Source organism: Oryctolagus cuniculus, chromosome 4, assembly GCF_964237555.1.
Source record: "Oryctolagus cuniculus chromosome 4, mOryCun1.1, whole genome shotgun sequence".
Classification (NCBI taxonomy): domain Eukaryota; kingdom Metazoa; phylum Chordata; class Mammalia; order Lagomorpha; family Leporidae; genus Oryctolagus; species Oryctolagus cuniculus.
Genome location: NC_091435.1, coordinates 67,036,200 through 67,062,801, shown reverse-complemented (window position 1 = coordinate 67,062,801; position 26,602 = coordinate 67,036,200). Strand labels below are relative to the sequence as shown.

General features: G+C 40.8%; 1 protein-coding gene across 7 annotated transcripts in view; it reads right to left on the bottom strand.

Annotated features, from left to right (window-relative positions):
- Window positions 1-22,762, bottom strand: part of NECTIN3 (nectin cell adhesion molecule 3) — a 146,976-nt gene extending 124,214 nt beyond the window's left edge. For 2 of the 7 annotated variants that reach the window (XR_007908883.2, XM_051819058.2), the window contains exon 1: window positions 22,215-22,748. Coding sequence is in view for 5 of the 7 variants with exons in the window: in XM_051819058.2 (XP_051675018.1) it covers window positions 22,215-22,374 (160 nt within the window). In the remaining 2 variants the exon portion in view is untranslated. Of the gene's footprint in view, window positions 1-5,112; window positions 6,528-22,214 lie in introns of those variants that run through there. The other 5 variants (XR_007908884.2, XM_051819060.2, XM_051819061.2 and 2 more) reach the window with 5 other exon arrangements.
- Window positions 22,763-26,602: the final 3,840 nt, after the last annotated feature.

Genomic DNA, 26,602 nt, shown 5'->3' with positions numbered 1-26,602 from the left:
AAAGGATCTGAATAGACATGTCATCAAAGAAGAAATACAGATGATCAAGAAGCAAACGAGAGGCTGGCTCTGTGTCGTAGTGGGTAAAGCTGCTATCTGCAGTGCCAGCATCCTTTACGGGCACCAGTTCGAGTTCTGGCTGCTCCACTTGCAATCCAGCTCTCTGCTATGGCCTGGAAAAGTAGTGGAAGATGGCCCAAGTGCTTGGATCCCTGCACCAGTGTGGGAGACCAGGAAGAAGCTCCCAGCTTTGGATCAGCCCAGCTCTAGCTGCTGCAGCCATTTGGGGAGTGAACCAGCAGATGGAAGACCTAACTCTCCCCCCTCCCTCTGCCTCTCTGTAACTCTGCTTTTCAAGTAAATCTTTATACAAAAAAAAAAAAAAAAAGCAGCAGCAAATGAAAATTCATCCAAGATCATTAGCCATCATGGAAATGAAAATCAAAGTAACAAATACTATACCACCTGACACCCACTAGATGGCTATAATCAAAAAGACAAATGGGGTGGGCATTTGGCCTAGCAGTTAAGAAATAGCAACACCCCATATCACAGCACCTGGGTTCAAGTACTGAATCTGCTCCCAATTCCAACTTACTGCTAATGGAGGCTGCAGGGATTGCTCAAATATATGGATACCTGACATCCATGTGGCAGACATGGATTGAGTTCACAGCTCATGAGAGAGATCTTCCATCCACTGGTTCACTCCCGAGATGACCAGATGGCCAGGACCAAGCCAGGCAGAAGCCAGGAGCTAGGGATTTCTTTCAGGTCTCCCACGTGGGTATCATTTTCCGCTGCTTTTCCCGGGCCACTGGCAGGGAGCTGGATTGAAAATGGAGCAGGCAGGACAAGGACCAGCCCATATGGGATGCCGGCATTGCAGGCAGCAGCTTTACACACTATGTCGCAATGCCAGCCCCAAGCTCCTTCTTAGGCCTGGCCCAGCCCCATCTGTTTTGGGCATTTAAGGACGGAACCAGATAAAAAAATAAAGTACTTTTATAAGGATGGGAGAAAGCTTTTGTAATGATGGGAATGTAATGTGAATTCCTTTTGGAGAACAATTTAGCAAGATAGTTACCAACAGACCCTGCAATTTCACTTCAAAGTAGGTATCAAAGTGAAATATACATGATCACACAAGTATGTATATGTCAATGTTTACCATAGCATTAAACATAATAGACCAAAATAGAAATAACCCTAATGACAAACAACTGATAACTAAATAAAACATGGTATATCCACACTACAGTAAAATTTACAATAAAAAATTAAGAACTTATATTTGCTACAACATGGAATGAACCTTGAAAAGATTACACTAACAGAAACAAACCAGACACAATATTTTATGGTGACATTTATATGAAATGTGACAAGTAAGTCTATAAAGTCACAAAATAAATCAGTTTATTGTTTAGTGTTGGGAAAGGTGAAGTAAAATGGAAAATGACTGTTTTAGTGGGGAGAGTGATAAAAATGACAGCAATGATGGCTTGTACAATTCTGTGATTATATTAAAATGACTAAATTACATAATTTAAATCAGTGAATTGTAAGGCATGCAAATTACAGCAATAAAGCTATTATATATTTTTAAAAAGGAAAAACTAAGTTGATACACACAAAATTTTAATCAACAGATTTGCACTAAATACAAATACCATTCAAACAAAAGAAAAGGGATCCAGATACAAAGAAACCTCAGCAATGAAGAAACAAAGAAATGAGGATGCCAAATAATTTGAAAAATAGAAAAGGGAAAAAATAAACACCTACTGTGTAAGACAATAAAAATGCCTTTTAAGATAGACACAGACACAACAGCATTAATGCAAAATAAAGTGTCTGACAGTTTCTATGCCGTTTGGGAAATAATAACATATGAGAATGTAAAATCAGCACTCCCTAACTGCAGGTTTCACATCAGCAGATTCAACCAACTACAGATTGGTAATGTTCAGGGAAAAAACTGCATCCACATGTATAGATATTTTTTCTTGCCATTATTTCCTAAACAAGACAGTGTATCGCTACTATTTACATGGTGTTTGTTGTATGAGTTATTTAAGTAATACAGAGATTATTTAAAGCATGTAAGAAGTTGAATGTTGGCCATATAAAAACACCATGTTCTTTTATGAACTGGACTTAAGCTTTTACAGATTTTGGTATCTGGGTGAAGTCTTGGAAACCAACACCCCCACCCCAGTCTCACACACACAAACTACCATGCCCCGATCTCTAGCATTATTTCTTACCTTAAAGTCTACCTTGCTAATCCTATTGTTGATACAATTTGAAATCTCTAGTGCAGCCATAAAGTGAATAGTAAAAGAACCAACAATTTTATAAGGGGACGGGGTAGAATAGAATTAAAAATAACACAAAGGAAAGCAAAGGATGAATGAGTGAAACAAAGAGCTTTTTGCAAAGTAGAGAGTGAAATGTGAAATAACAAAATTAAATATAAAATTAATTATAATAACTAAATGTGCTACATCAAAGATAAAGCCCAGCAGAATGAATTTTTAAAATATATGCTATTTACAAGAGACTTAAAGTTGAAAACAGAAAGATCAAAAGAAAAAGTTGCGAAAAAGATATATGCAAACACTCGCCAATTAACCTAATATGGCAATGCTAAAACCAGAAAATGTAGACTTTAAACTAGAAGTAATGCTAAACACAGATGGCCACTTAATAATGATAAAAGAATCAATCCCAGAAAGATACAGTGATTCCAAATTTGATTGTACCTCATCACTTCACCACAAACCACACAGCAAAAATTCACAGAATTACAAGGAAAATTAGACAAAACCACATCATGCTATATGACTTTAGTACACCTCTCAGTATTTAATTGTTATAGAAAAAAATCTGAAAGGATGAAAAATGTGAAAATGCAACCAACCTGATCAAACTGATACACACAGAGAGAAAGAACACTTCACCCAACAAATGCAATGTACATTCTTTTCAAGTGTGTATAGAATTTGGATGTTAATATATACATTTTTTTATTTGAAAGACAGTTAGACAGTGAGAGAGAGAGAGACAGAGAGAAAGATCTTCCTTCCATTGGTTCACCCCCTAAATGGCCACTACAGCCAGAGCTACACAAATCCAAAGCCAGGACCCAGGTGCTTTTTCTTGGTCTCCCACATGGGTGCAGGCACCCAATCACCTGGGCCATCCTCCACTGTACTCCCAGGCCACAGCAGAGAGGTGGACGGAAAGAGGAGCAACCAGTACTAGAATTAGGCACCTACATGGGATGCTGGTGCCGCAGGCGGAGAATTAACCAAATGAGCCACGGCGCCAGCCCCAATATATACATTTAAAAAATGGTATCTTTGTAAACAACTGAAGTATAACATTTTTAAGCACAGCTTAACCTTGCGTGAGTTAATAAAAGACCAATATTTGCTTTTCCTAAAAATAAAATATCAACAAAGGAAGGGGTGTGCATATGCCCTAAACAATAAACTGAAAACTTAAAAGTCAAATACTGATCACATATTGGACCCAAACAATGCAATCATACAAGAGTAAGTTCCAGGCCGGTGCCGCGGCTCACTAGGCTAATCCTCCGCCTTGCGGCGCCAGCACACCAGGTTCTAGTCCAGGTTGGGGCACCGGATTCTGTCCCGGTTACCCCTCTTCCAGGCCAGCTCTCTGCTGTGGCCAGCGAGTGCAGTGGAGGATGGCCCAAGTCCTTGGGCCCTGCACCCGCATGGGAGACCAGGATAAGCACCTGGCTCCTGTCATCGGATCAGCACAGTGCGCCGGCCGCAGCGCACCAGCCGTGGCAGCCATTGGAGGGTGAACCAAAGGCAAAAGGAAGACCTTTCTCTCTGTCTCTCTCTCACTGTCCACTCTGCCTGTCAAAAAAAAAAAAAATATATATATATATAAAAAAGAGTAAGTTCCCCCTACATAATGCAATTAAAAATCTTTATATGTTAAGTAATAAATTCCAAAATAATTCATGAATCAACAAGATAACATGGAATTTTTAAAAATTTTGAAAATATATATGGGATGTGAAGCCACACCTATAGGGAAACACATATGCTCAAATTCATATGAGATAAAAGAAAAACTAAAAAATCCGTAATCTCTCTCTCTCTCAATAATTAGATAAAGAATAGAAAATAAATCTCCCCAAAACTGAGAAGATATTAAAAATGGAACATAATTACATGGAATACAAGAGGAAAAAAGTACGAGAGGATCAACAGTGAGTCAAAGATGGCTTCTTTGAAAGTCTACTAATACTTATAAAATGAAAAGACTGATTCAGATAAAAAGATAGAAGGCCCAAATTACATGTTAGTATATTTCAAATCATAAAAGTAACATTCCTACAAGGACACTATGTGCCACAAGTGACACAATAAAAAGAAGCCTGGCCAGTACTATAATTTTTATTAAAGAGTTTCATTTGCAACTAAAAATCCTTTCCATAAAAGAAAGCTTTGTCAAGGAATTCTACCAACAAGTTAATGAAAAAAATAATAAAAACTCTTACACAAGATAGAAGATATGGCCTGCGCCGCAACTCACTTGGCTAATCCTCCACCTGCGGTGCCGGCACCCCAGTTCTAGTCCTGGTTGCCCCTCTTCCAGGCCAGCGCTCTGCTGTGGCCCGGGAAGGCAGTGGAGGATGGCTCAAGTGCTTGGGCTCTGCACCTGCATGGGAGACCAGGAGGAAGCACCTGGCTCCCGGCTTCAGATGAGCGCAGCTCTGGCCGTTACGGCCATCTAGGTGGGGAGTGAATCAATGGAAGGAAGATCTTTCCCTCTGTCTCTCCCTCTCACTGTCTGTAACTCTACCTCTCAAATAAATAAATAAAATCTTAAACAAACAAACAAAAAAAGATGGATTAACTTGTTTCAAAACATGATTCACCACATTCCTTAAAAGGAAAAAAAAAAAAGAGAGGACCAAATCCTATAAGATGGGCATTTGATAAAATTCAATATCCATCATGATAAAAATTCTTAGCAAACTGGAAATAGAAATTTCCATAATCCATTTTTTAAAAACTACAGAAAACATCACACTTAATTTAGAAATGTTGAACACTTTTTTACCTCTAAGACTGCAAATGAGACAATGATGCCTGCAGTCACCACTCTGATTCAATATTGTGCTGGAGGTCTTAAACAGAATAATAAGGCAAAAGAGAAAAACAGTATAAGCACTGGAGAGAAATGGGTTTTCATTATTCATACATGGCATGATTAAGTAGATGGAGAATCCAAAAGATTCTATTAAATATTAGAAACAAATGAAGTTGAGGTGAACAGCCATGAAGTTAGGATACCAGTCAAGACATCCATCTCCCACATCAAGAGTATTTGGATTCAAAACTTGCTTCCAGCTCCTGACACCAGTTCCCTACTATTAGAGACACGGGAAAGCAGTGGTAAATTAGGTTCTTGCCACACACATGGGAAACCCAAGTTCCCAGCTTCAGTCTGGTCCAGCCCTGGATGTTGAGAGTATTCAGGGAGAGAACCAGCAAACAGGGTCAGGGTAAGGGGGTATATATATAGAGAAAGTATGTGTGTGTCTACTGAATAAATAATAAAAATTCAAGGGGTAGGCAGGGACATTTGGCTTAGTGGTTAAAGCAATGGTGGGGTATCTGCATTTGATATTGCCTGGGTTAGAGTTCCAGTTCTGCTCCTAGTTCCAAGTTTCTGTTAATACAACCCTGGGTAGCAGCAATGAAAGTAGTTGGGGCCCTTCCACCCATGTGGGAGACGCGGATAAAACTCCAGGTTCCCAGCTCTGGATGTAGTGGGCATTCAGGGAGTACACCAGTGGAAAGGAGCATTCTTTCTCTCCAGAGTGTGCTCTCTCTCCCCTGCCCCCCAAAATAATTTAAATTAAGTAAATATTTTTAAAAGGAATTATCTTTAACATTTATTTATTTATCTGAAACAGTTACAGAGAAGGAGTGAAACAGGCAGAAAGACAGATCTTCCATTTGCTGGTTCACTCCCCAAGTGGCCACAATGGCTGAAGACAAGTGCCAAAAGCTTCATCTGGGTGTCTCACTTGGATACAGAAACCAAGCACTTGGGCCATCTTCCTCTGCTTTCCCAGGCACATTATCAGGGAACAGGATCAGAAACAGAGCAGCTGGGACTCAAAACAGCACCCACATGGGATGCCAGCACTGCAGGCAGCAGCTTTACCTGCTACCCCACCATATTGGCCCCAAAAGGAATTATCTTTTTAAAAAATTTTTAATAAGTTAAGCAAAGTCTCTGAACATAAGATCATAATACTAAAATTATATGCGCATGTCTTCAAAAAATAGAAAATATTCTATAAATTTTTTTTTAATTTTTTTTTATTTGACAGGTAGAGTTATAGACAGTGAGAGAAACAAAGGTCTTCCTTTCATTGGTTCACTCCCCAAATGGCCGCCACCCCAGCGCTATGCCGATCCGAAGCCAGGAGCTAGGTGCTTCCTTCTGGTCTCCCATGAGGGTGCAGGAGCCCAAGCACTTGGGTCATCCTCCACTGTCCTGCCGGGCCACAGCAGAGAGCTGGACTGGAAGAGGGGCAGCCAGGACTAGAACCTGGCACCCATATGGGATGCCGGTGCTGCAGGTGGAGATTAACCTAGTGAGCCATGGTGCCGGCCCTATAAATATCTTTTGCAATAACATCAAAAAATCAAATAACTTGCAATAAATCTTTAATTCAAATAATTCAGATAAAATGTAAGCGTAGGACATTTACATACAAAAAAATCTTAATCTAAAGAGAACTTCAACAAACAGAGAGAGAAGCCAGGTTCATGAATCACAAGAGTTGGTATTACCAAAGACATCAATTTAGCCCCAAATTAATCCACACAGATTTCATGTAGGTCCAATAAAACTGATAAACTGCTACTAAAGTTTATAAGGAAAGGAAAAACGACATAAGCACAATAAACCTGAATAAATAGGTGAATGAGCCTGCTCTTATCTACTATCAAGATAAATTACAAAGCTATGAGATGTTATGATATTTTTGCAAAAATTAAAAAATGAACCAACAGAACAGAGTTAAAAGCAAACCCAAGCACACATGGTTACTGGATTTACTCTAAAGGCAGTACTGCACAGCAGAAGGCCCTTTCCATAAATGGTGATGCTTGACTGGATAGTAAATTGAGAAAAAAATATATAGACCTTAACTTGCATAATTAACGAATAAACACCCAGATATATCATAGACAGGACAAAACAATAAAACTTCCAGGGGTAAAACTTTCATGATGATGCACAGCAAAATTTTGTAAATAAGACATAAACAATTATAAAGAAAAAGACTTTTGACCATGCAGATAGGTATTAAGGAACTTCCATTCTACAGACACCATTAACAGAGTGAGAAGGCCAGAATGGGAGGAGATACTTTTAATACACACAACTAGCAAAGGGTACACCTGGCATATATATACAACAACTGTAAATCCACAAAAAAGACAAAAGACAACCTATCTGCATAAAAAGGGGGGAGAATGAACAGGCACTTACTAAGGAGGATATTCAAATGGCCCATATTCCTAAAATCTCAATCATTACTGAAATATAAATTAAAGTCACAATGTTATACCATTACACACTGATAAAAGAAAAAATACTGGTATTACAAAGGGCTGTTGTGGATGTAGAGCAGCTAGTTCTTAATATACTATTGGTGGGAATATAAATAATAAAACACTTTAGAAAACTGTTTCAACAAAAACACATATAATATGAACCAGCAACTATACTGCCAAAATACAAGTACAATGATGTTCACAGCAGAACTATTAATAAAAGCTTCAAAATGAAAACAATGCACAGGTTTGTCCAATATTAAAACTGATGAATTATGGAATAGTCATGGAATCAAATACTATATAATCATAAAAAAAAACTTTTAAATACAACAACATAGATGAATCTTACAATGTCAAAAAGAGGCATTATACAAAGCTAAAAGAAATAACAGGTAAAACTATTTTATGGTGTTAGAAGATAGAACTATGGTTATTTTTGGAAAACACAGAGGATTTGTGATTGAGAAAGTGTGTGAGAGGAGTTTCTGGAGTGCTAGCAATGTTTTATTTGTTGACCAGGGCCATGGTTTCATGGATATGCTCATTCTGTAATAGTTTATCCAGCAGGGCAAATACTTAAAATTTTTGTATGTATGTCTATAAAGTTTAAATATTTCATGAATCTGACTCAAGTCTTGTTCAAAACAATTCATATCTTGGGGCCGGAGCTGTGGCACAGCGGGTAAAGCCGCCACCTGCAGTGCCAGCATACCGTGTGGGTGCCAGTTCGAGTGCCGGCTGTTCCACTTCCAATCCAGCTCTCTGCTATGGCCTGGGAAAGCAGTAGAAGATGGCCCAAGTCCTTGGGCCCCTGTACCTGCCTGGGAGACTCAGAAGAAGCTCCTGGCTTCGGATCAGCACAGCTCCAGCCGTTGCGGCCAATTGGGGAGTGAAATAGCAGATGAAAGACCTCCCTCTCTCTGCCTCTCCTTCCCTCTCTGTGTAACTCGGACTTTGAAGTAAAATAAATAAATCTTAAAGAAAAAAAATTCATATCTTGTATCTTCTAAATACTGTACTTACCCAGCACTTTGACATGAACTGAGCCTCAAATCTCACAGTTTACATTTTAAAAACAATCATCACCCTTTTGTTTCCAGTTAAATTGTATCCCTTAAAAAGATACCTTGGAGTTGTAACTCCTAGTACCTGTGAAAGTGACCTAATTCAGAAACAGACTCTGTAGATTAATTAAGCTGCAATCTAAAATGAGATGATACGGGAGTAGGCTTGGTCCTTAATCCAATGAGACGGTCATCTCATTTTACATATGTCATGTGACAACAAAGGCAGATACTGTAGTGATGCAGTTGCAAGACAAACCAAGGTTTGACAGCCACAACCAGAAATTAGGAAGAGGCAAGGAAGGAATCTATCCAGAGCTTCAGAGGAAACATGGCCCTGCTGACACCTTGATTTCAGACTTCTAGAGCTCCAGATCTGCAACAGAATAAATGTGTGTTGTTTTAATTCATGTTGTTTTTAGTACTTTATTATGGCAATCCTAGAAAACACAACTTTTCTTCTAATACCTGTTATCTGCATTTAGCATTCAGTAACATTTACACTATTCATTCCCATCTGTCCAATACAAAACCTTTAATTTATTCATTTTTCCCACTCCTCATATCCTGGGACCATAAGACTTTCTGACTTTCAAAAATCTCTTATTATTAAATCTTTCCCTTCAGTTTCCACTTATTACTATCCTAATTAAGGAATAATGCTACATCTAGAACACCTGGCTTATGGTAAATCAGTATTTCTGAAATATCACTTTCCTTATATTGCTTCTTCTCAACGTTCAGATATCTTATTACATCACATTCAAGTAGCATATTCAGTAGCTTCACTCTAGTTTCAATTCCTTCAATATTTATAAATAACTTGTTCCCAGAAACACATTTTTATTCATTAGCTAGATGTCTATATATTATTCTTTTACACTACCTAATCTACCGTACATTTAATGCTCATTTAAATATTAAAAGCAACCAACATAAACATATTACCAATCTAACATCATCAGTTACATTTCATAAGTTTATATTATGACAACTCACACCTTCAATGCTGACTCATTTCATTCATTCTTAGTTGATGTTTTATTCTATTTTTTCCCAAAGGTTCTAGCCTAATTTTCAATATCACACCATGTTCACTTATTTTCAAAATGTGTCACTTAAATCATTAGAGAATGAAATATCACCAATGCCCTCCTAACTACTAAATGTGTCTATCAAGAATTTTTTCCTAAATTATCACTCTCCTTCTTCCCTTCCATTGATAACTTATTCAATCAATACTTTGGTCTTAAAAAACTTTTCCTCACCCTCTCCCCTCTTCCTTTCCCTTTCCTTTTCCCTCTCTTTCTCCTCCCAGTGTGCCCCCTTCTCTCTTACAATTCACCCAACCCAAATACCTTAATTCTGTTAATGCCCAATTCATATCCTGATTCTTACTCTCAGCAAATTTCCAACTACAGTTCAAAAATATGCCCCAGAGGCACAACAATTAAAGCATCTCAAAAAATTACTCAACTGACTAAAGTAACCAATCTTTTCACCATTCTTTCCTAGTCATTGAAGGGAAAAATTCAACTTAGTTCATATCTAACTCCTCCTTCCTCAATCATCACAATACCCAAAAAACCATGTACTTCTCAGATCCATTCCTCCCTTCAAGCTCCTCTACCGAAACTACTATTTATCTCTATGATGCTCTTTCCATGGACCACTGCAATGGTTTCCCTTCATTTGTTTGTCTCATAGTTCCATTATATCTTTTACATTGCTGCCAAAGCTATATAATATTCCCAAATCAGAGTTAATTGTTATCTGACTTCAAAGCTCCTCACTGCTCCCAATAGGGTTTAAGTATTTTTAAAAATCTAAGACTTTCCTCCATAAAGATCATGTCTGACCCACTAATTCTTTCTAGAGTCTTCATCCCAGTGGTATCTTCATTTGCAATATCCTCTTTTTCTTTTTTTTTTTTAAGATTTATTTATTTATTTGAATGGCAGAGTTACAGAAAAAGAGGAAGAGAGAGAGAGAGAGAATCTCCCACCCACTGGTTCACTCCCCAGGTGGCAACAATGGCCTGGCTGGCAGAAACCAGGAGCTTCTTCTGGTCTCCTACGTGGGTGGTAGAGGCCTAAGGACTTGGGCCATATTCTTTTTTTTTTTTTTTTTTTTTTTGTAGGCCATAAGCAGGGAGGAGCTAGATCAGAAGTGGAGCATCCAGGACTTGAACCAGCACGTACATGGGATGCCAGTAGTGGCTTTACCCACTACGCAATGCCAGCCTCCCTCTTTTTCATTGACCTTCTCTCACAAGTGGAAATCTAAATTCTTCCTTCAAGACTCAGCTAGAAAATTAGCTCCTCTTTAAGTATCTTTTAATTCCCAGTTAAACCACTCCTACAATTCCACAACACTGTTTATATTTCTAACATAAGACAATTTATTTTCCTTTGCATTGCTCTTACTTGTATCTGTAATGTAGTTAATGCCAATTGAATTTTCATAACAATTACACATGGACGCCGGTCCGAGACCTGGCTGCTCCACTCTGATCCAGCTCTCTGCTATGGCCTGGGAAAGCAGTAGAAGATGGTCCAACTCCTTGGGCCCCTGCACCCGCATGGGAAGACCCGGAGGAAGCTCCTGGCTCCTGGCTTTGGACCGGCACAGCTCCAACCATTGTGGCTAACTGGGGAGTGAAATAGCAGATGGAAGACTTCTCTCTCTCTTTCTCTCCTTCTCTTTTTGTGTAACTCTGACTTTCAAATAAATAAATCTTAAAAAAAAAAAAAAAAAGACATATACACATGGATAGGGGTTAGGGAATAGTGGCATTGAAGGACAGAGAGAGAATGACTCTTCTAATTCCTCATCTCCTTGACCATTAGTTTTCATTTTTTAGCAAAGACTCAAAGAAGCCTAGCAGAGTTCCTGATGTGTGAAAGATGTTTTGTGTTTTGAACAGTCCTTCTTCCATTTGAAATAACTGTTTTTGTCTGTCTGAGCTCTATTTACTCTTTAAGACATAAATCAAAAGTTTCATCTCTTATTAGCTTTCCTTGACTCTTCCAGACCTTACTGATCTTTTTTAAAGATGTATCATATCACTTGGTATACTGTTACAAATGGGATATAGATATATATGTCTACCTTTATAAACAAACATTTTCTACCATGCAATTGGTCTTAATAATGGGTTTATAAGCTAGAGAGCAGAAACTCTGCCTTATCCCACTGTAAAATCCTCTATACTTTGCAGCACATACAAGGTTGGTGCCCTATCACCTGATTCTTTATCAATATTCAGTAGACCCCAAACTATCCCAATCTTTTAGCCTTTTATTTTTTGTAGGTGTAGATCAACTGTTGTGAGTAAAGTTTACAATAATATTACTCAACTTATTCCTGAAACTTAAAGTGCAAAAGTCAAAGAAATATTTTAATCATCTGATGGGAAAAAATCTAGGGTGACTATTCTAAATGACTCTAGAGGGCAGCAAAGCAACAAAAATATTTTTCTTAGATGACCTCGGATTTGCTTTAATATTTCAACAGATGCTGAAGATTAAAGCTTTTCAAGGACAAGAGATTTTAGGAACACAATTTCAGCAGCTATACGTAAGTTTAAACATTTTCACCATCAACTATGATGAAAATAATGTGTCAATAACCAGATCCTTTTGTATATACATGGAAAGTAAGTTTGACAATGTGCGGCATCAAAATAGCCACTACACTTGCTGACTCCCTTAAGAATTTAAAACTTGAAAATGTTTTCTCATTAAAAACTATAAAAGTATTCCCTAATTTCAGTTTCTTGATTACAAAAATGATTGTCAATCATCTTATTTCCTGCTAAGAAAGAATATCTGTCATCAATGTTAATGGTAATTCAAGATTTGACAATATCTTTTTATTATTCAAAATCAGTCAGTCAACAGTAGGGTCTATACCAAATTTAAAAGAAAAAAAAAAAAAACCCTATGAATTCTTCAACATTGAGCTATCATAAAACAAACTTGAAACTTGAACAATAACAGTTCCTTACTGTGACTTCAGTATTAAAGTTCACTCAGGGGGCCGGTGCTGTGGCATAGTGGGTTAAAGCCCTGGCCTGAAGCATCCCACATGGGCACCAGTTCTAGTCCCGGCTACTCCTTTTCCGATACAGCTCCCTACTGCGGCCTGGGAAAGCAGTAGAGGATGGCCCAGGTCCTTGGGCCCCTGCACCTGCGTGGGAGACCCAGAAGCAGCTCCTGGTTTCTGGCTTCAGATCGGCATAGCTCCTGCCCATTGCAGCCACCTGGGGAGTGAACCAGCAGATGGAAGACCTCTCTCTCTTTGTTTCTACCTCTCTGTAACTCTGTCAAATAAATAAAATAAATCTTTAAAGTTCACTCTGATTTTAATAGGCTCTAGGCAGACAAACTGCACCATCAAGATGATCATACATTTTATTTATTTTTTAAAGAGAAAGGAAGAGACACAGAGCTTTTAACCCCTGGTTCACACCTCAAACACATGCAACAGCCAGGGCTGAAACTAGGTTCCCAGGAAGGTGAAAAGAACTCAAGTTATCTGAGCCTCACTGTTGCGTCTCTACAGTGGTGAGAAGCTGGAAGCAAGAACCAGAGCCAGGAATCAAACTTAAACACTCCCATGTGGGATGCAGGTCTTAACCAAGAGGCTAGTAATTTTTTTTACCTCCTTTAAGTTTTTTTTTTTTTTTTCTAAGACTTATTTATTTGTTTGAAAGGTAAAATTACAGAGAGGGAGAGGGAGGGACAGAGAGAGAGATCCTTCCCAGATGGCCACAACAGCTGGAGCTTGGCCAGGACAAAGCCAGGAGCCAGTAGCTTCATATGGTCTCCCACAGGGACAGCAGGGTCCCAAGCAGGTAACCCTCTTCCAATGCCTTCCCCAGGCTATTAGCAGGGAGCTGGATCAGAAGCAGAGCAGCGAGAACTTGACCCAGTGCCCATATGGGATGCTAGCATCTCAGGAGGCAGCTTTGCTCACTATGCCACAAATGCTGGCCTGTCTCTTTTAAGTTCAACAAGCAAAACTGAAGTCACTGCTGCAGTGATTAAAATAAACAGACTCATAGTTAGAAAATAATGGTGATTCCTGGCCCTGTGCCTTTAACTGAGGATAAAACTGTTATCCACATAATCAAAGAAACTGAGCAGAAATTTTTAATTTTGCAATTAAAGTAAAGGAACTAAGTCTCCATAAGCAGGTTTTAAAACTAGGCAGTTTACGGTCTTAAGTGGAATTTACAGTCATGAATGATTATCTTTAATCTAAATCAAATTAATAAGGGGTCTGCACCCATAATGACAAGAATTTGTGATATAAACCTTAATCTAGCCTATGGTAGCTATAACTGAATCAGAAATCTTAATAGTCTTCAAAACCTATGACCTAAAATATTTGAGTAATGACAATCATGTCTATCATGGGAAACAAACATTTACTACATGAACTGGATCTTACCACAGTTAACCAATACTAACATTTTATTAATATCTCTGTTACTCTTGTGAATTGAAGCAATTACAAGTCAAGCACTCATACCGTGTTTTCAAATACCAAGATAGAGTCCCAGTTCTGTGCACTTAGTTTTATATTGGTCCCTAGGTTTTTTCATGTCCTTCCCAACAGCATCACTGGCACATTTTCCCATTACAAAATACACTAGCTATCTTAAATTTATCCACTATATTCCTAAAACTCAAACCCAGAGAGAGAGGTGTCATACATAATGTCAGATATGTTCCACAGAAGCTGTTCAAACTACATGCATTCTTGGGTAAATAATACACAGTTGATATCAAAGAGGAAGTCTTGTGGTCTTCCTACAAGGTCAATTTTACAGCCATCTCAGGTTCAAAATGGGAAAGACAACAGAGATTAAAGGGAGAAGAGAAAAAATAATCCTTTTTAAGGAAAATTAGTGAACTATCTCATCAATATTTTCTAGTTAACATCAACATTTTCAGGCCTATCAACATTTTCTAGTTAATATCTCAACTTCAAGAGGTTATACATCAATATATTGGTGGAAAATAAAGTTAAAAGACAACTTTATTTTGGTGCAAAAATACTTGGAAATTCATGCAAGATTTTTCATGAACTTCTTGATGTGTGAATTACAAGATACAGATAATATAAAAAGCACAAACCTCTTTGAAGAGATATCTCCTATGTAGTGTGTTATGCACAACATAGCTTCTATAAAACAGTAGGCATAGCACAAAAAACGACAATTAGTGAAATGAGATATTTTACTAATTGCTTAAACCACTAATAATAAACTAAAGCACATTGTGACTTCCCAGTAAGCAATTAGTTTTCCCATTCCAAAATGGACTCAATCGTGGTGTGCTTTCTTCCAAAATTTTATCTTAAGATGACTATTCTACTAAAATACTTTCACATTGTTCTAAACCTAATAAAACTAAAAGCATGAATCTGCATGCTCATTTTATGCTAGAAGTGCTAAGAGAGGCATTCACAGAGAAATTAATATATAAACGAAGCACCAGAATTTGACAAGGTAGGAAAGTATAGCAATGTCATTCTAGGCCTTATAAACAAGAACTGAAGAAGGCTATAACTTGTATCAAAGACAATGAACAGTTTAGACCTACACTGTCCAAAGTGGTAGCCACGACTTATATACCACATTTGACCACCAAATGAAGCTAGTCCAAATTGAAAGGATCTGTAATCGTAAAAAGCCCACAGCATTTCAAAGACTTCTACAAAACAGAATGTAAAATAGCTCAATTTTAAACACCAACTGAATGCTGAAGCATTTTGTGCATTTTGTGTTAAGTAAAATACATTAAGACAAATTTCACCTTTTTTTCTTCCTGTGGCATCAAGAAAAACTCAAAACTACCTGGCTCACATATTTCTACTGGATGGTGCTATTTAGGCTAAGCTTGAATATGCTGTTAAGGTCTTCTGAAATAAAGAAATGTGAATGTCTTCTACATATCAAGCACATGGGTATACAAATAGTCAACAAGAGTGGAGTATATCACATGTGGTTAAATCATAAATAAATATGCTACAATGATTAGTTCTGGGCAGGAGAATAGAGAATCATCTAAAGATATCTATCAAAATAACAATGTCTCAATACCTCTTTTAACTTGTTTATCCAGCAAATTCATAAGAGGGTCTGATCATGTTATTCTGAAAAAGATTCCCTAGTAATTATGATTAGAATCCACATATATAGCCTACTTTTGCTGATTCTGGCTATCTGAGAATGTTTATAATCTCCACCTTTTTTGTTATTTTATTTCTTCTGAAGAAACCTAGACTGAGAGCCTAAAAGCTTCTACTGTGTGCAATAGCCAATTTATTTAAGATATGAACAAGTTTGATATTTTGACCCCTAAAGGAAATCAAATCAAGGATTTTTTAACTAAAAAGCTATTACAGCCTCTCCTGTTTGGAGTCATACATATAACTTAGTATCTTAAACCTACAAAATAATCATCTAAAGTGTGTGAAAAACATACTGTTAATTCTTAGCCATTAATCCAATTATGAGCTAGAATGTTTTACACACAGATGAAGTTCCAGTTTATGAATTACTCATGTACAATAGCTCTACCTACCCTACTCATCTTAACAGAATTATAGGCAGCCATTAAGCTTGCAATAACAAATTCCTATATGCTATATTAGAGAAAACAGATAAAATTCACAATATATGTATGTAATATCCTTTCTAAACATCTACAGTACCTGCAATATAGACACATCTAGACTCACTGAAGGCAACCCCCATAATAATTTCAAATAGATTACCTACCCATTTTATGTAAGCCATTCAGAAAAAAAACTTTAAGACTCAGAACAAATTTCATTTAAATAATGACAATACTATTTCAGAGCCAATCAAAAAAAAATAGTAACTTTTATGGAATTCAAGAAAAGGTATATGTTCAATAAATTTAACATATTAGACAAAAATATATGTGGTAATTAAAAGGATGACACACTAATGGTGCTCACATTTTGGGGATCTGTGCTTAGCAAACAAAAATTATCATTAAAATTCTATTACTGGGGCCAGTGCTGTGGTGCCCCGGGTTAAAGCCCTGACCTGAAACACAGGCATCCCATATGGGCGCGGTTCAAGACCCAGCTGCTCCTCTTCTGATCCAGCTCTCTGCTATGGCCTGGGAAAACAGTAGAAGATGGCCCAAGTGCTTGGGCCCCTGCATCCAAAGGGGAGACCCGGAAGAAGCTCCTGGCTCCTGGCTTCGGATCAGCTCAACTCTGGCCGTTGCCAGAGTGAGCCAGCGAATGGAAGATGTCTCTCTCTCAGTCTCTACCTCTCTCTGTAACTCTTTCAAATAAATAAAATAAATCTTTAAAAAAAATTCTACTACTGATTCAAGGGTTATTGGATTTTACTCTTACATATTAATAGTAATTATTAACTAAATGTTTCATCTTTTGCAAACCATATACTACTTTGTTGTCAATTTTTATGAAGCTTTTGATTACAGTCTATCTTATAGCAATATATTTATGAATTTTAATGAGTAAATTACAGAACATCAAAATAATCTTTAATTTTTTTAACAAGGGTATCACAGCTTCTTTTCAGCAAGTTTCAGAAAATTGGCAATAATGTTAAGCTTTTTTCTATAACTATACATACAGAAAATGTACACTAGTGTTTCTGAGTCACTAAATTATAAATATATATGTTAGTAGAAGTTGAGCATCCTTAATCCAAAAGCCAAAATCTGAAACTTTTTGGGCACCAACATTATGTCAATAAATAGAAAATTCCACATCATGAAATTTTGTTTCATGCACAAGATTATTTAAAATACTGTTTAAAATTACATTTTGGGGGGCCAGCACCATGGCATAGTAGGTTAAGCCTCTGCCTATGGCCTCGGCATCCCATTTGGGCACCAGATAGTGTCCTGGCTGCTCCTCTTCCCATCCAGCTCTTTGTTATGACCTTGAGAAAGCAGTGGAAGAAGGTCCAAGTGCTTGAACCCCAAAACTCAAAAAACTCCTGGCTCCTGGCTTCAGATCAGCCCAGTTCAGTCGTTGCGGCCATTTGGGGAGTGAACCAGCAGACAGAAGACCTTTCTCTCTGTCTCTCCCTCTCTCTGTAACTCTACCTGTCAAATAAATAAAACCTTTTAAAAAAAATTACACTTTGGCTATGTTGTATAAGGTGTTATGAAACACAAACGAATTTTGTGTTTAGACATGAGTCCCATCCCCAGATAACGCAACATGAAAATATTACAAAAATCAGAAAAATGGTCACAAGTATTTCAGATAAGGGATACTCAGCCTGTATAAGTAACATAAGGTAAGACAATAAATACAATACATACACACCTATACCATAATTGTTTAGGAGTTCTAGTTCCTATTTACAAAAATGTAGCTTATTGCAAGAAGGGAAGATTTGATGTTTCTGCTAGATTCTAAATTTGGTTTACTTACCAGCAAGTTATCTTTTAAGATGCAGAAAGACTCATATGGGCAATGTGTATTATAGGCCTCAAGTTGATACTATCAAGAACTTGTCAAATGGAAGCTAAACTGGGACTCCACTCCCTCACCCCACATTGCCAATGTAATCAGTAACATTCTAAGTGACCTATGCCAAATTGTAAAATGCATTTGACATCACTGAGGGAAGATTCAACTAGGTTCTACAGCTTACACGACTGAGTTAATCTGACTGTATTCTAATACTCTGAAAACATGTCATTTACATATTTATCTACAGCAAAATTAACAAATAGTTAAAGACTACTGATTAGGCTATCCATTGAATATAAAGATGTAAAGTGCAGGGGCTAGCGCTGTGGTATAGCAGTTGAAGCCCGTGCCTACACACTGGCATCCCATGTGGGCATCGGTCCAGCTCCCTGTTAATGTGCCTGGGAAGACAGTGGAGGATGGCCCAAGTACTTGGGCCCCTGCACCCACATGGGAGCCCTGGAAGGGGCTCCTGGCTCCAGGCTTCATCGTGACCCAGCTCTGACTATTACAGCAATTTGGGGAGTGAACCAGCGGATGGAGGATCTCTCTCTGTGTGTGTCTCTAACTCTGCCTTTCAAATAAATAAATAAATCTTTGGGGGAGGGGGAAGATGTCAAGTACAAATACAGAAAGTTAACTAACTTGAAAACTCAACTATTTACAACATAAGAACAGAATTTAATCACCAATAGCCAAGTGGGAGGGGCTTGAGCTGTGCAATGTAATAAATGCTAATATCTAAGTGCTACTTAAGCACTCTGAGTGCTTTATTTTATTCTTTCATCATTTAATACTCAGATTATTAGCAAGATATTATTCTTTTCTAAGTGACATGAAACTTTGTTTCTGAGGTTAAATAACCTGCCAAAGATTGAGTTAGTTGCTGTCTTTTTATAAACTGCAGAGAAAGAGAACAAGAGAACCAGAGAGATTATAGCACTGATAGAACACCTAATTTCAATAAAAACATACTCAAAGAATTATAAAAAGTGATTTTTTTTGTTTCGTACTCCACATTGTGTATATCATTACCTAATGGCTTAGGTTTCCCTCTTCTGGGCAACCCCACAGTACCTCATGTTTATCTCTACTATAAACACCAATCTCAAGACAACTCTGAAAGCACCTTGAAGCCAGGTTTCTGCTTATTCATGTGTTGTAGGTCCAACTGCTTATAACATGTATAGAAAATAATCAAAGTGCTTTTAAAAGATCCACATCATGTATGATGTTCTGCCATCTTATAAACTTCCATCTTAAGATAAACCTTGCTTAAAAAGGAGAGGCTAGAATCCCAGTCAAAAGGGGCCCTACGAAGGTCAAATCTCACCAATGACATACCTCTGCTAATATTCTCAACCTCACAAGAAAAAAAAAAAAGCACGAAGGAAAAGTGAGATAAATTTGTGAATTTGTTGTCATCATAAAAAATATGGAATTCCAGAATTAAGTAAATGAAGCTTATCAAGATAGATGTTGTAAACCTAGTCCACTTGACCTTTATACCTAGGAATTTTTTAGACTTGTAAGTCTGTCAACCTGTGAAATTCTTAAAGACTTCAGTTTTTCAAATAACAAAATGTGTACCTTCCCAAAACCAACTAACAGCACATCTGCATAAATTTTTTCAGAACTTTCAGAACATGAGGTCTTCCAATTGTGAGGGATTTTTTTTTTTCAACAAATTGACAGGATAAAGTTTAGCATAGCTAAGGTTATGTTAAATGTAAGCAGCATATCAAAGCAGCAAAAAAGAAAACAACTGTATTTGGTAAAACTAAGCAAAGTATTTTGTGTTAAACGGATTGATCAGATAGTCTATCTTTTTAAGTCTAAAAATCTTTTAATTCTAAATCTGGGTCCACTTAATCAAACAAAACTATGCCAAACGCTGTAGGAAGTCTATGAATGCTAGTATTACTAACATCAGAAGTTTGATCAACAAGTTGTTAGATCAACAAGCAGCTTATATAAAGAAAATTCTGTTTCCATACTTATTAAGCATCAGTAAGTCTCAACAACTGTGCCCTATTCAAAGGCTGAATTCTAAAATAAACATTGATGGAAACAACTTGTCAAAAGAGTTCACAAATTAGGGTGTTATAACACTATGAACCAAAAAAGGAATCTCTTTAAAAGAGCACTGTGCAGTAACACAAAGCTAGTATCTATCTCTACAACTAAAAGCAGAGTTGACCCTAAAAACTTCAATTTACACCTCCTCTTAATCAGTCCATCTGCCTACACTGCTTAAGTGTCTGGGCTCCAAAATAAAATATCAAGCCCTTCCAGTGATTATAAAGTCTTTTTGTATACAACCTCTTTCCTTCTTCCATGTGAATACCAACATGTTCCTTCAACAAGTAATCAACAATTCTTTTGCACAACTATTGTCAAACTATTACGCGAATTCTACTTTATCAGCTGTACACATAACCTACGTTAAGTCTTCCACAAGGCTTTTTCTAACTAGATCTGCCTCTCTACAGGTACAAGCACCGGTATTCTCTCAGTTCTTACCATAAACTAAGTCAGGATAGTAAACTGTTAACACCCCCACCAACTATGCTGGAACCCAACCGCAAGGAGCATCCACAATCCTGGAAAAGCACAGCACACCAATTCAATCTAGAGGCTTGCATCAATTTTAAGAGATAACAGCAATAAGAACTTTGCCTTGGCACCAAAACTCCTAGGGATCACGGAGGCAGAAACAGTGTATATTATAAAACATGCCATTTATTATATTATATTATACTCTGTATAAATCAGAAACTTTCATCACAGTACTGCTTAGAAACGTGGTGGTGAACTGGTAGTGGAAATTCTCAGCCGATAAGGGGCACTCAATCTCATCCCAAGTTTGCCTCTCCCATAACCAACTACCTGGACTCACCTATCTCTAACACACTAAGTCACACTAGCCAAGAAATTCGCACACACCCCTCCTTTTATTAAATTCCAGTATAACTTTAGGATTTCATGAGCCAAGTGTTAACTTCTGCCCCTTTCATCTTCCTCAACAAGAGCCCTCGAATGAATAACTACCTGCAGTGTTTTGATCCCATTTAAGATATTTACAGCTCATTTCCAAAGGCTGATGGCCTTTTTTCCCCAAATCACCACCTTCCATTAATTATCACTGATGGCTATTTCTCTTGCAGGAAAGGCAGATTTTTATTTATTTATTTTTTTAACAAGTAGGCCTCCAGTCTCTGCTATCTGGGAATGAAACTTGCAAAGAAAGTAGCTCCAAAATGTGACACAGAGAAACCGTAGCACGGCAAGGGCTTGGAAGAAAGACAAGGGGGATCCACCCGGACACAGTAGATGCAATCAAGAATTTAACACGTAAATCTGGGTCCTGGGGCCAAACACGGTTTGCTAAAAGGAGCCTGGACGGAGGGAGAGACGTCCCACAAACGGGAAGGCAGAGACCGGCTCAGTTTAGAGACCCGGAGGCAGCCAAGGCAGAACCGGGCCGAAGGGCTGTAGGGAATACTGCGGCAGGGTGGGCTAAGATGGTGCCTTCCCCAGCGTGGAAGGCCACGAAGGGTGGACCCCAGGGCTTCCTTCCACCGGGCTCCGGGCTCTAGGGTTTCTGGGCTCCCAGCTCAAGTTTCACAGACAAGGGGAGGGGAAGGAGACATCCAACGTGCATCCCGGCACCTTCACCCCAGCCCAGAAGTCCGCGCTCTCCGCTCTAGCTCCGCGAGAAAGCGAGGAAGTAACGGTCCCCCGAGCACACCCGGAGGAGCCCCGCGCCCCAAGTGTCGCCGACCCCCGGCCATCCGCGCCGCGACCCACCCGCGCGGCCGCGGGCGTCGCACTCGCCGGCCTGGCCCTGCGCCGGCCTCGCCCCGGGCGCGGCGAAAAGTTTCCAGCCAAAGTCCGCGGCACTCGCTCGCGCAGCCAACCGCCGAACACAACCGCCTCGCCGCCCGGCCGCAGCGCCGGGACCCCTGGCCGCGCCTCCCTCAGCCCGCGCCGGCCGCCGAGGTTCACCTACCACAGAGCCGGGAGAAGAGCAGCAGCGGAAAGAGCAGCAGCAGCAGCGGCGGCGGCGTCGGGGGCGGCAGCAGGAGCCCGGCCCCGGGGGGAGAAGCGGAGGAAAGTTGTGCTTTGCCGCCTCCGGGACACAGCGGGGCCGGCCCTGGGGTCCGCGCCATCCCCCACCCTCCCCCCGGCCCGCTCGCTGGCCCGCCCGCCCCCCGGCTTCCCTAGCCCCGGCGCTTCAGGCTCTGGGCGGCGGCAGCAGCAGCAGCCGCGGCGGCGGAAGGTCCGGCGCGCGCGTCCCGAACTCCCAGCTCCTGCGCCGTCGCCGCCGGGTGACACTCAGCCGGGCGCTCGCGGCTGCCTCCACTCCGCCGTCGCCGACGCCACTGCCGAGGTTCTCAAGCGGGAGCCGCCCGCCGCTGCTGCTGCCGCCGCCGCCACTCCCCTCCCCCCGGCACCCGCCCGCCTCGAACTCCTGGGAACTCGGAACGCACCACCCCGCCCTCGCGGGAGGGGGAGAGGAAGCCGACCCTCAGAGCCGGCGCTGGGACTCGCCCGCCCTCCCCGCGCAACTCCCGACTCCCGTCTGATCCCGGGGTGCAAGCCGCGTCCCCTCCCACCCCCCCGCCCTCCTACACACGCTCCTCCCCTTTCAAGAAGGAGAGAAAAAAAAAAAGCCTCTCCTCATCCAGTTTGATAACGGGGTTCCTCCCAAAGCAGAGCTTTAAAAAGGACAGGAAAATCTGGACTAGGTTAGCCGGCCCCGCCCCTCGCTCCCGCCTACCGCCAGCCCCCCCCCTTGCCAGGGTTTGCAATGGTCTCGCCCACTCCGCCCCTCGCGGGTCCACCCCGGCCCCGTGCAGACAGAGGCGGAGGGCTTCGGGACAAACGCCGGCCCGGGCGGCGTTCTCGCTCTGGCGGGGACCCGGCACGAGGAGGGGGTGGTGAGGGGAAGGCAGCACGAGGCTGCCCTTCCGTTGTCCGCGTTCACGGTCCCTCCCCAGGAGCTGGACGCAGCCTTGCTGGACCGGTCGTCTTCCTCCTCGCCGGGGCGTGGGGGGACTGAAAGGAGAGACCGTCTCCTCCCTGCTCGCTGGGACAGCTGTGCTCTCCGAAGCCTCCCTTCTGCCCACTTCCCCCTCCCCGGCTGACCGAGGCACGTCTGCACCGGCGTTTCTCCGGCTCCTTTCTGTGGGCGGGCGGCTTGGTGGAAGGGTCAGCGGAGCTGGGCGAGGACGGGGGCCCCCGAAGGCTGGCTTCCTCGCTCTTGCTTCTGTCTGGCCGCCGGGCTCGTCCGCTTCCCGCGCCGGACAACTGGCAACAGGAGGCCATGGATTTCGCCCCTCGGAGGGCTCGGAGTGCGGTGGTGTTTTTCTTGTTGGGTTTCATTGGCATGCTCGCACGTGTCGTTTGCGTTTCCCTTTGAAGCTGGCCGCCAGAAAGCGACCTCGGAAAGTAGCCGAGATTCGCCTGTGAGAGGAGCGGCGGTGGCCCTCCGCGACCGCCGCCAGCACGGCCCCGGCGGCTTGACCTTGCTAACCATGGCCACCGAAATTCCGCGAGGGGGTGGGAGGGTGGACGGTTAGGGCCACCAGGCGTGACGGTGGGGCTGGGAGGCGGGGGACGCCCTCCTCGAGTCCGACACCATTAATTTCACTTGGGTCCTGCCATCGCCACAATCACAAATGTGACCCAATAAGAAGACGAACAGGGATCAGGCGCCAGAGGCAAGCCTGTCTCGGCTGCACTATAGCGGGCCTGCGGCCGAGACCACGCGGCCCCCTCCGCTTCCTGGACCTAGGGTGTCCCCAGCCTCCGCCCCCCGGGCTGGCCGTGTTTGACTCACTTTCAAAGCTGCACACCATGCCACCCCCTGCCCACCTCTGCTTGTTCTTTCCTAACTTGGCGACTCCCATCCGCTCTCCAAGCTCCCGGTCTAAGTACCTCTTTTCCTCCGCCCCCCTTTCCTCTCGCTCCCTGAGCCTACCGCTATCGTCCTGCTGCAGCCACTGCTTTCTGTCGCCTATCCTCAGGATGCACTCAGGAGTACACCCTGTCCTGCATTGCTCCGGGAGATCCCCCGAAGATCATCACAATTGACGAAGTGTAGCTATTGTGACATTCCTCAGCTGTGCTGACACCACCGTTTCCCTTGAGAAAATTTCTTCTCCTGTTTTCGCGTTCCCTAAACCTAATTTGACTGCTATATTTAGACAGAGCCCACTGTGCAATCACTAGCTCATTATCTGTTTAGATAGCACTTTAACACTTTGTTGAGACTGCGTTAAACAACCAAAATGTTAATATCGCTAGCCAATTTCATTCCCCCAGCCTTTCCCTGATGGTTCCAGGCTCCAGGAAAAGTAATTTAGCCAACATTTAGAAAGGTGCCAAAGGCTCAGTACAAGAGCCACCGTGCAACTGCTACAGAGAGCACAAGGAATTGGCAGGTTTAGCGCTTCTCAGAAGAATGATGAAGCGCTTTAAAAACGACGTTTCCTCCATATTTGGAGGAACTGAGTAACAGATGCTATGCTTACATTCTGTCACCTAAAGTGAAGCGTGAACATGGAAGAACAGTACAGATGCTACCTAAGCATTAGAAGAGTACTATGCTGGTGTTGTCTGTGCATTATGTTCTAATGTTCATCATTTGTGTTGATATAGCATCTTCAACCAGAGATGTCAAAGCACACCACCCTCCCTTTCCACGGAAGGTAGCAATTACTATTATCCCTGCTCGACAGCTGGAGAGACCTAGGCACAGAGGTGCCAGTCGCGTGCAGAGGTTTCCCTGCAAGAACCAAGTTCTTCCCTTCTAGAAGACACCCCTCAAAATTCCACCTTAAAAGAAAATGTACTGAATTCAGATTTGTATTTCTAAAAGTGTCCCGTCTTAAATCGCATTCTCAGGTTATGAGATGCTTAGATGTGCCCATTCTGGGCTTTTCTGTTGTAAATTAATATTGGACACAGAAAAAGATTTTACATTAATAGCACATTTTTTTCAAATACCAAAACTGATGTTTTTAAACATTTAATATCTAATAAATAATTTTCTAACTATTCACATTTATTTTTTGAGCGGTAAACTAGTTGAAGGGATTCTTAATCATTGGTAACTTATTTCTGATATAAAAGTGGTCAGTCATTTGCTCAAAAAATAAAATTTGACCAAAAACATGTCCCTGATGTCAACAATGGTTCCATTGTTTGGGGGAGAATTCTGATGGTATCCATCCCACTTTCTGCCAGAAAGACTGTTTGCCAATTATCAAAGTTCATTAACTCTTTTCTAAAAAATAAGCTTGACATTTTAACAAAAGTAATTATGTACAGTGCTGGACATTTTACACTTAAATAATACATATTAAAGGCTTGAAAATATCACTTGGTTTTCATAGCTGACTCTAAAACAAAATCATTTTTTAGTAGAAATAGGACATTATATACTTCAGTTTATTTCCCTTAGCATCAGCAAATTTTTTCTAACCTGCTGTGTAAAGAAGCACAGCTTTCCCCACAGTGGAAGAGCTGAGCACTACTTTGTGGAATGTTTGAATTTGGTCCTAGATTGGTAATAAGTTGATGTTATCCAACCAGGGTCACAGTCTTCTAAGGAGAACTATGCTAAGAGTTAAAAACAAACTATAAATCCACAAAAATGTCCACCCACTTGCAGGATTTTCACCGACCTCAGATTTACCAACTGCAACTTCTTCCTACTTGCAAGATCTTCCTCCATATAATCACACCATTTTCTTCTCATATTTCCTTTGAACCTTGCTCAAATTTCATTTTGTCACAGAAACTGTCTAGGACCCCTTCTTTCCAATGATCTGCCCCAACCCGAACCCCATCTCCTTAACTTGCTGTATTTTCTCCTTTACACTTGTCATGTGACATACCCTTTTCCCTTCACTAGAATGGCAGACCCAAAGGGCAGGTGGAATGTGCTCTCTGTGTTTCACTGCTAAAGCCGTGATGTCTGCCACCTAAGTTTGAGATCGGATACTTAAATAATAACTACAGTGATATAGCACACAAGTGCATATCTAATGACAAACTCAGTAGAAACAATTGTGTAAAGTCCTGAGCATATCTTGTTGATTTTTTCAAACTAGAATGTGGTTCCTTTGACAGTGCTTAAGAGTCTTGACTTAGTTGCTATTACTGCTGCTTAGTGAACTATTAAATTCTAGATCCATACTTCTGTACTCTGATTTGTAATGCTGGAGCCAAGACTCTGCAAACTACCTCACTTCCTTTACTAGCTGGCTTCCTAAGAGATTTTATCAATGGCAGTCACTGGAGGGAGGTGGAAGGTGATGGGACTTGTTCTTTTCCCTTTACTTCTTGCTTCTATCGGCATCAGCTCAGCAGCAACACTTCATCACCCTG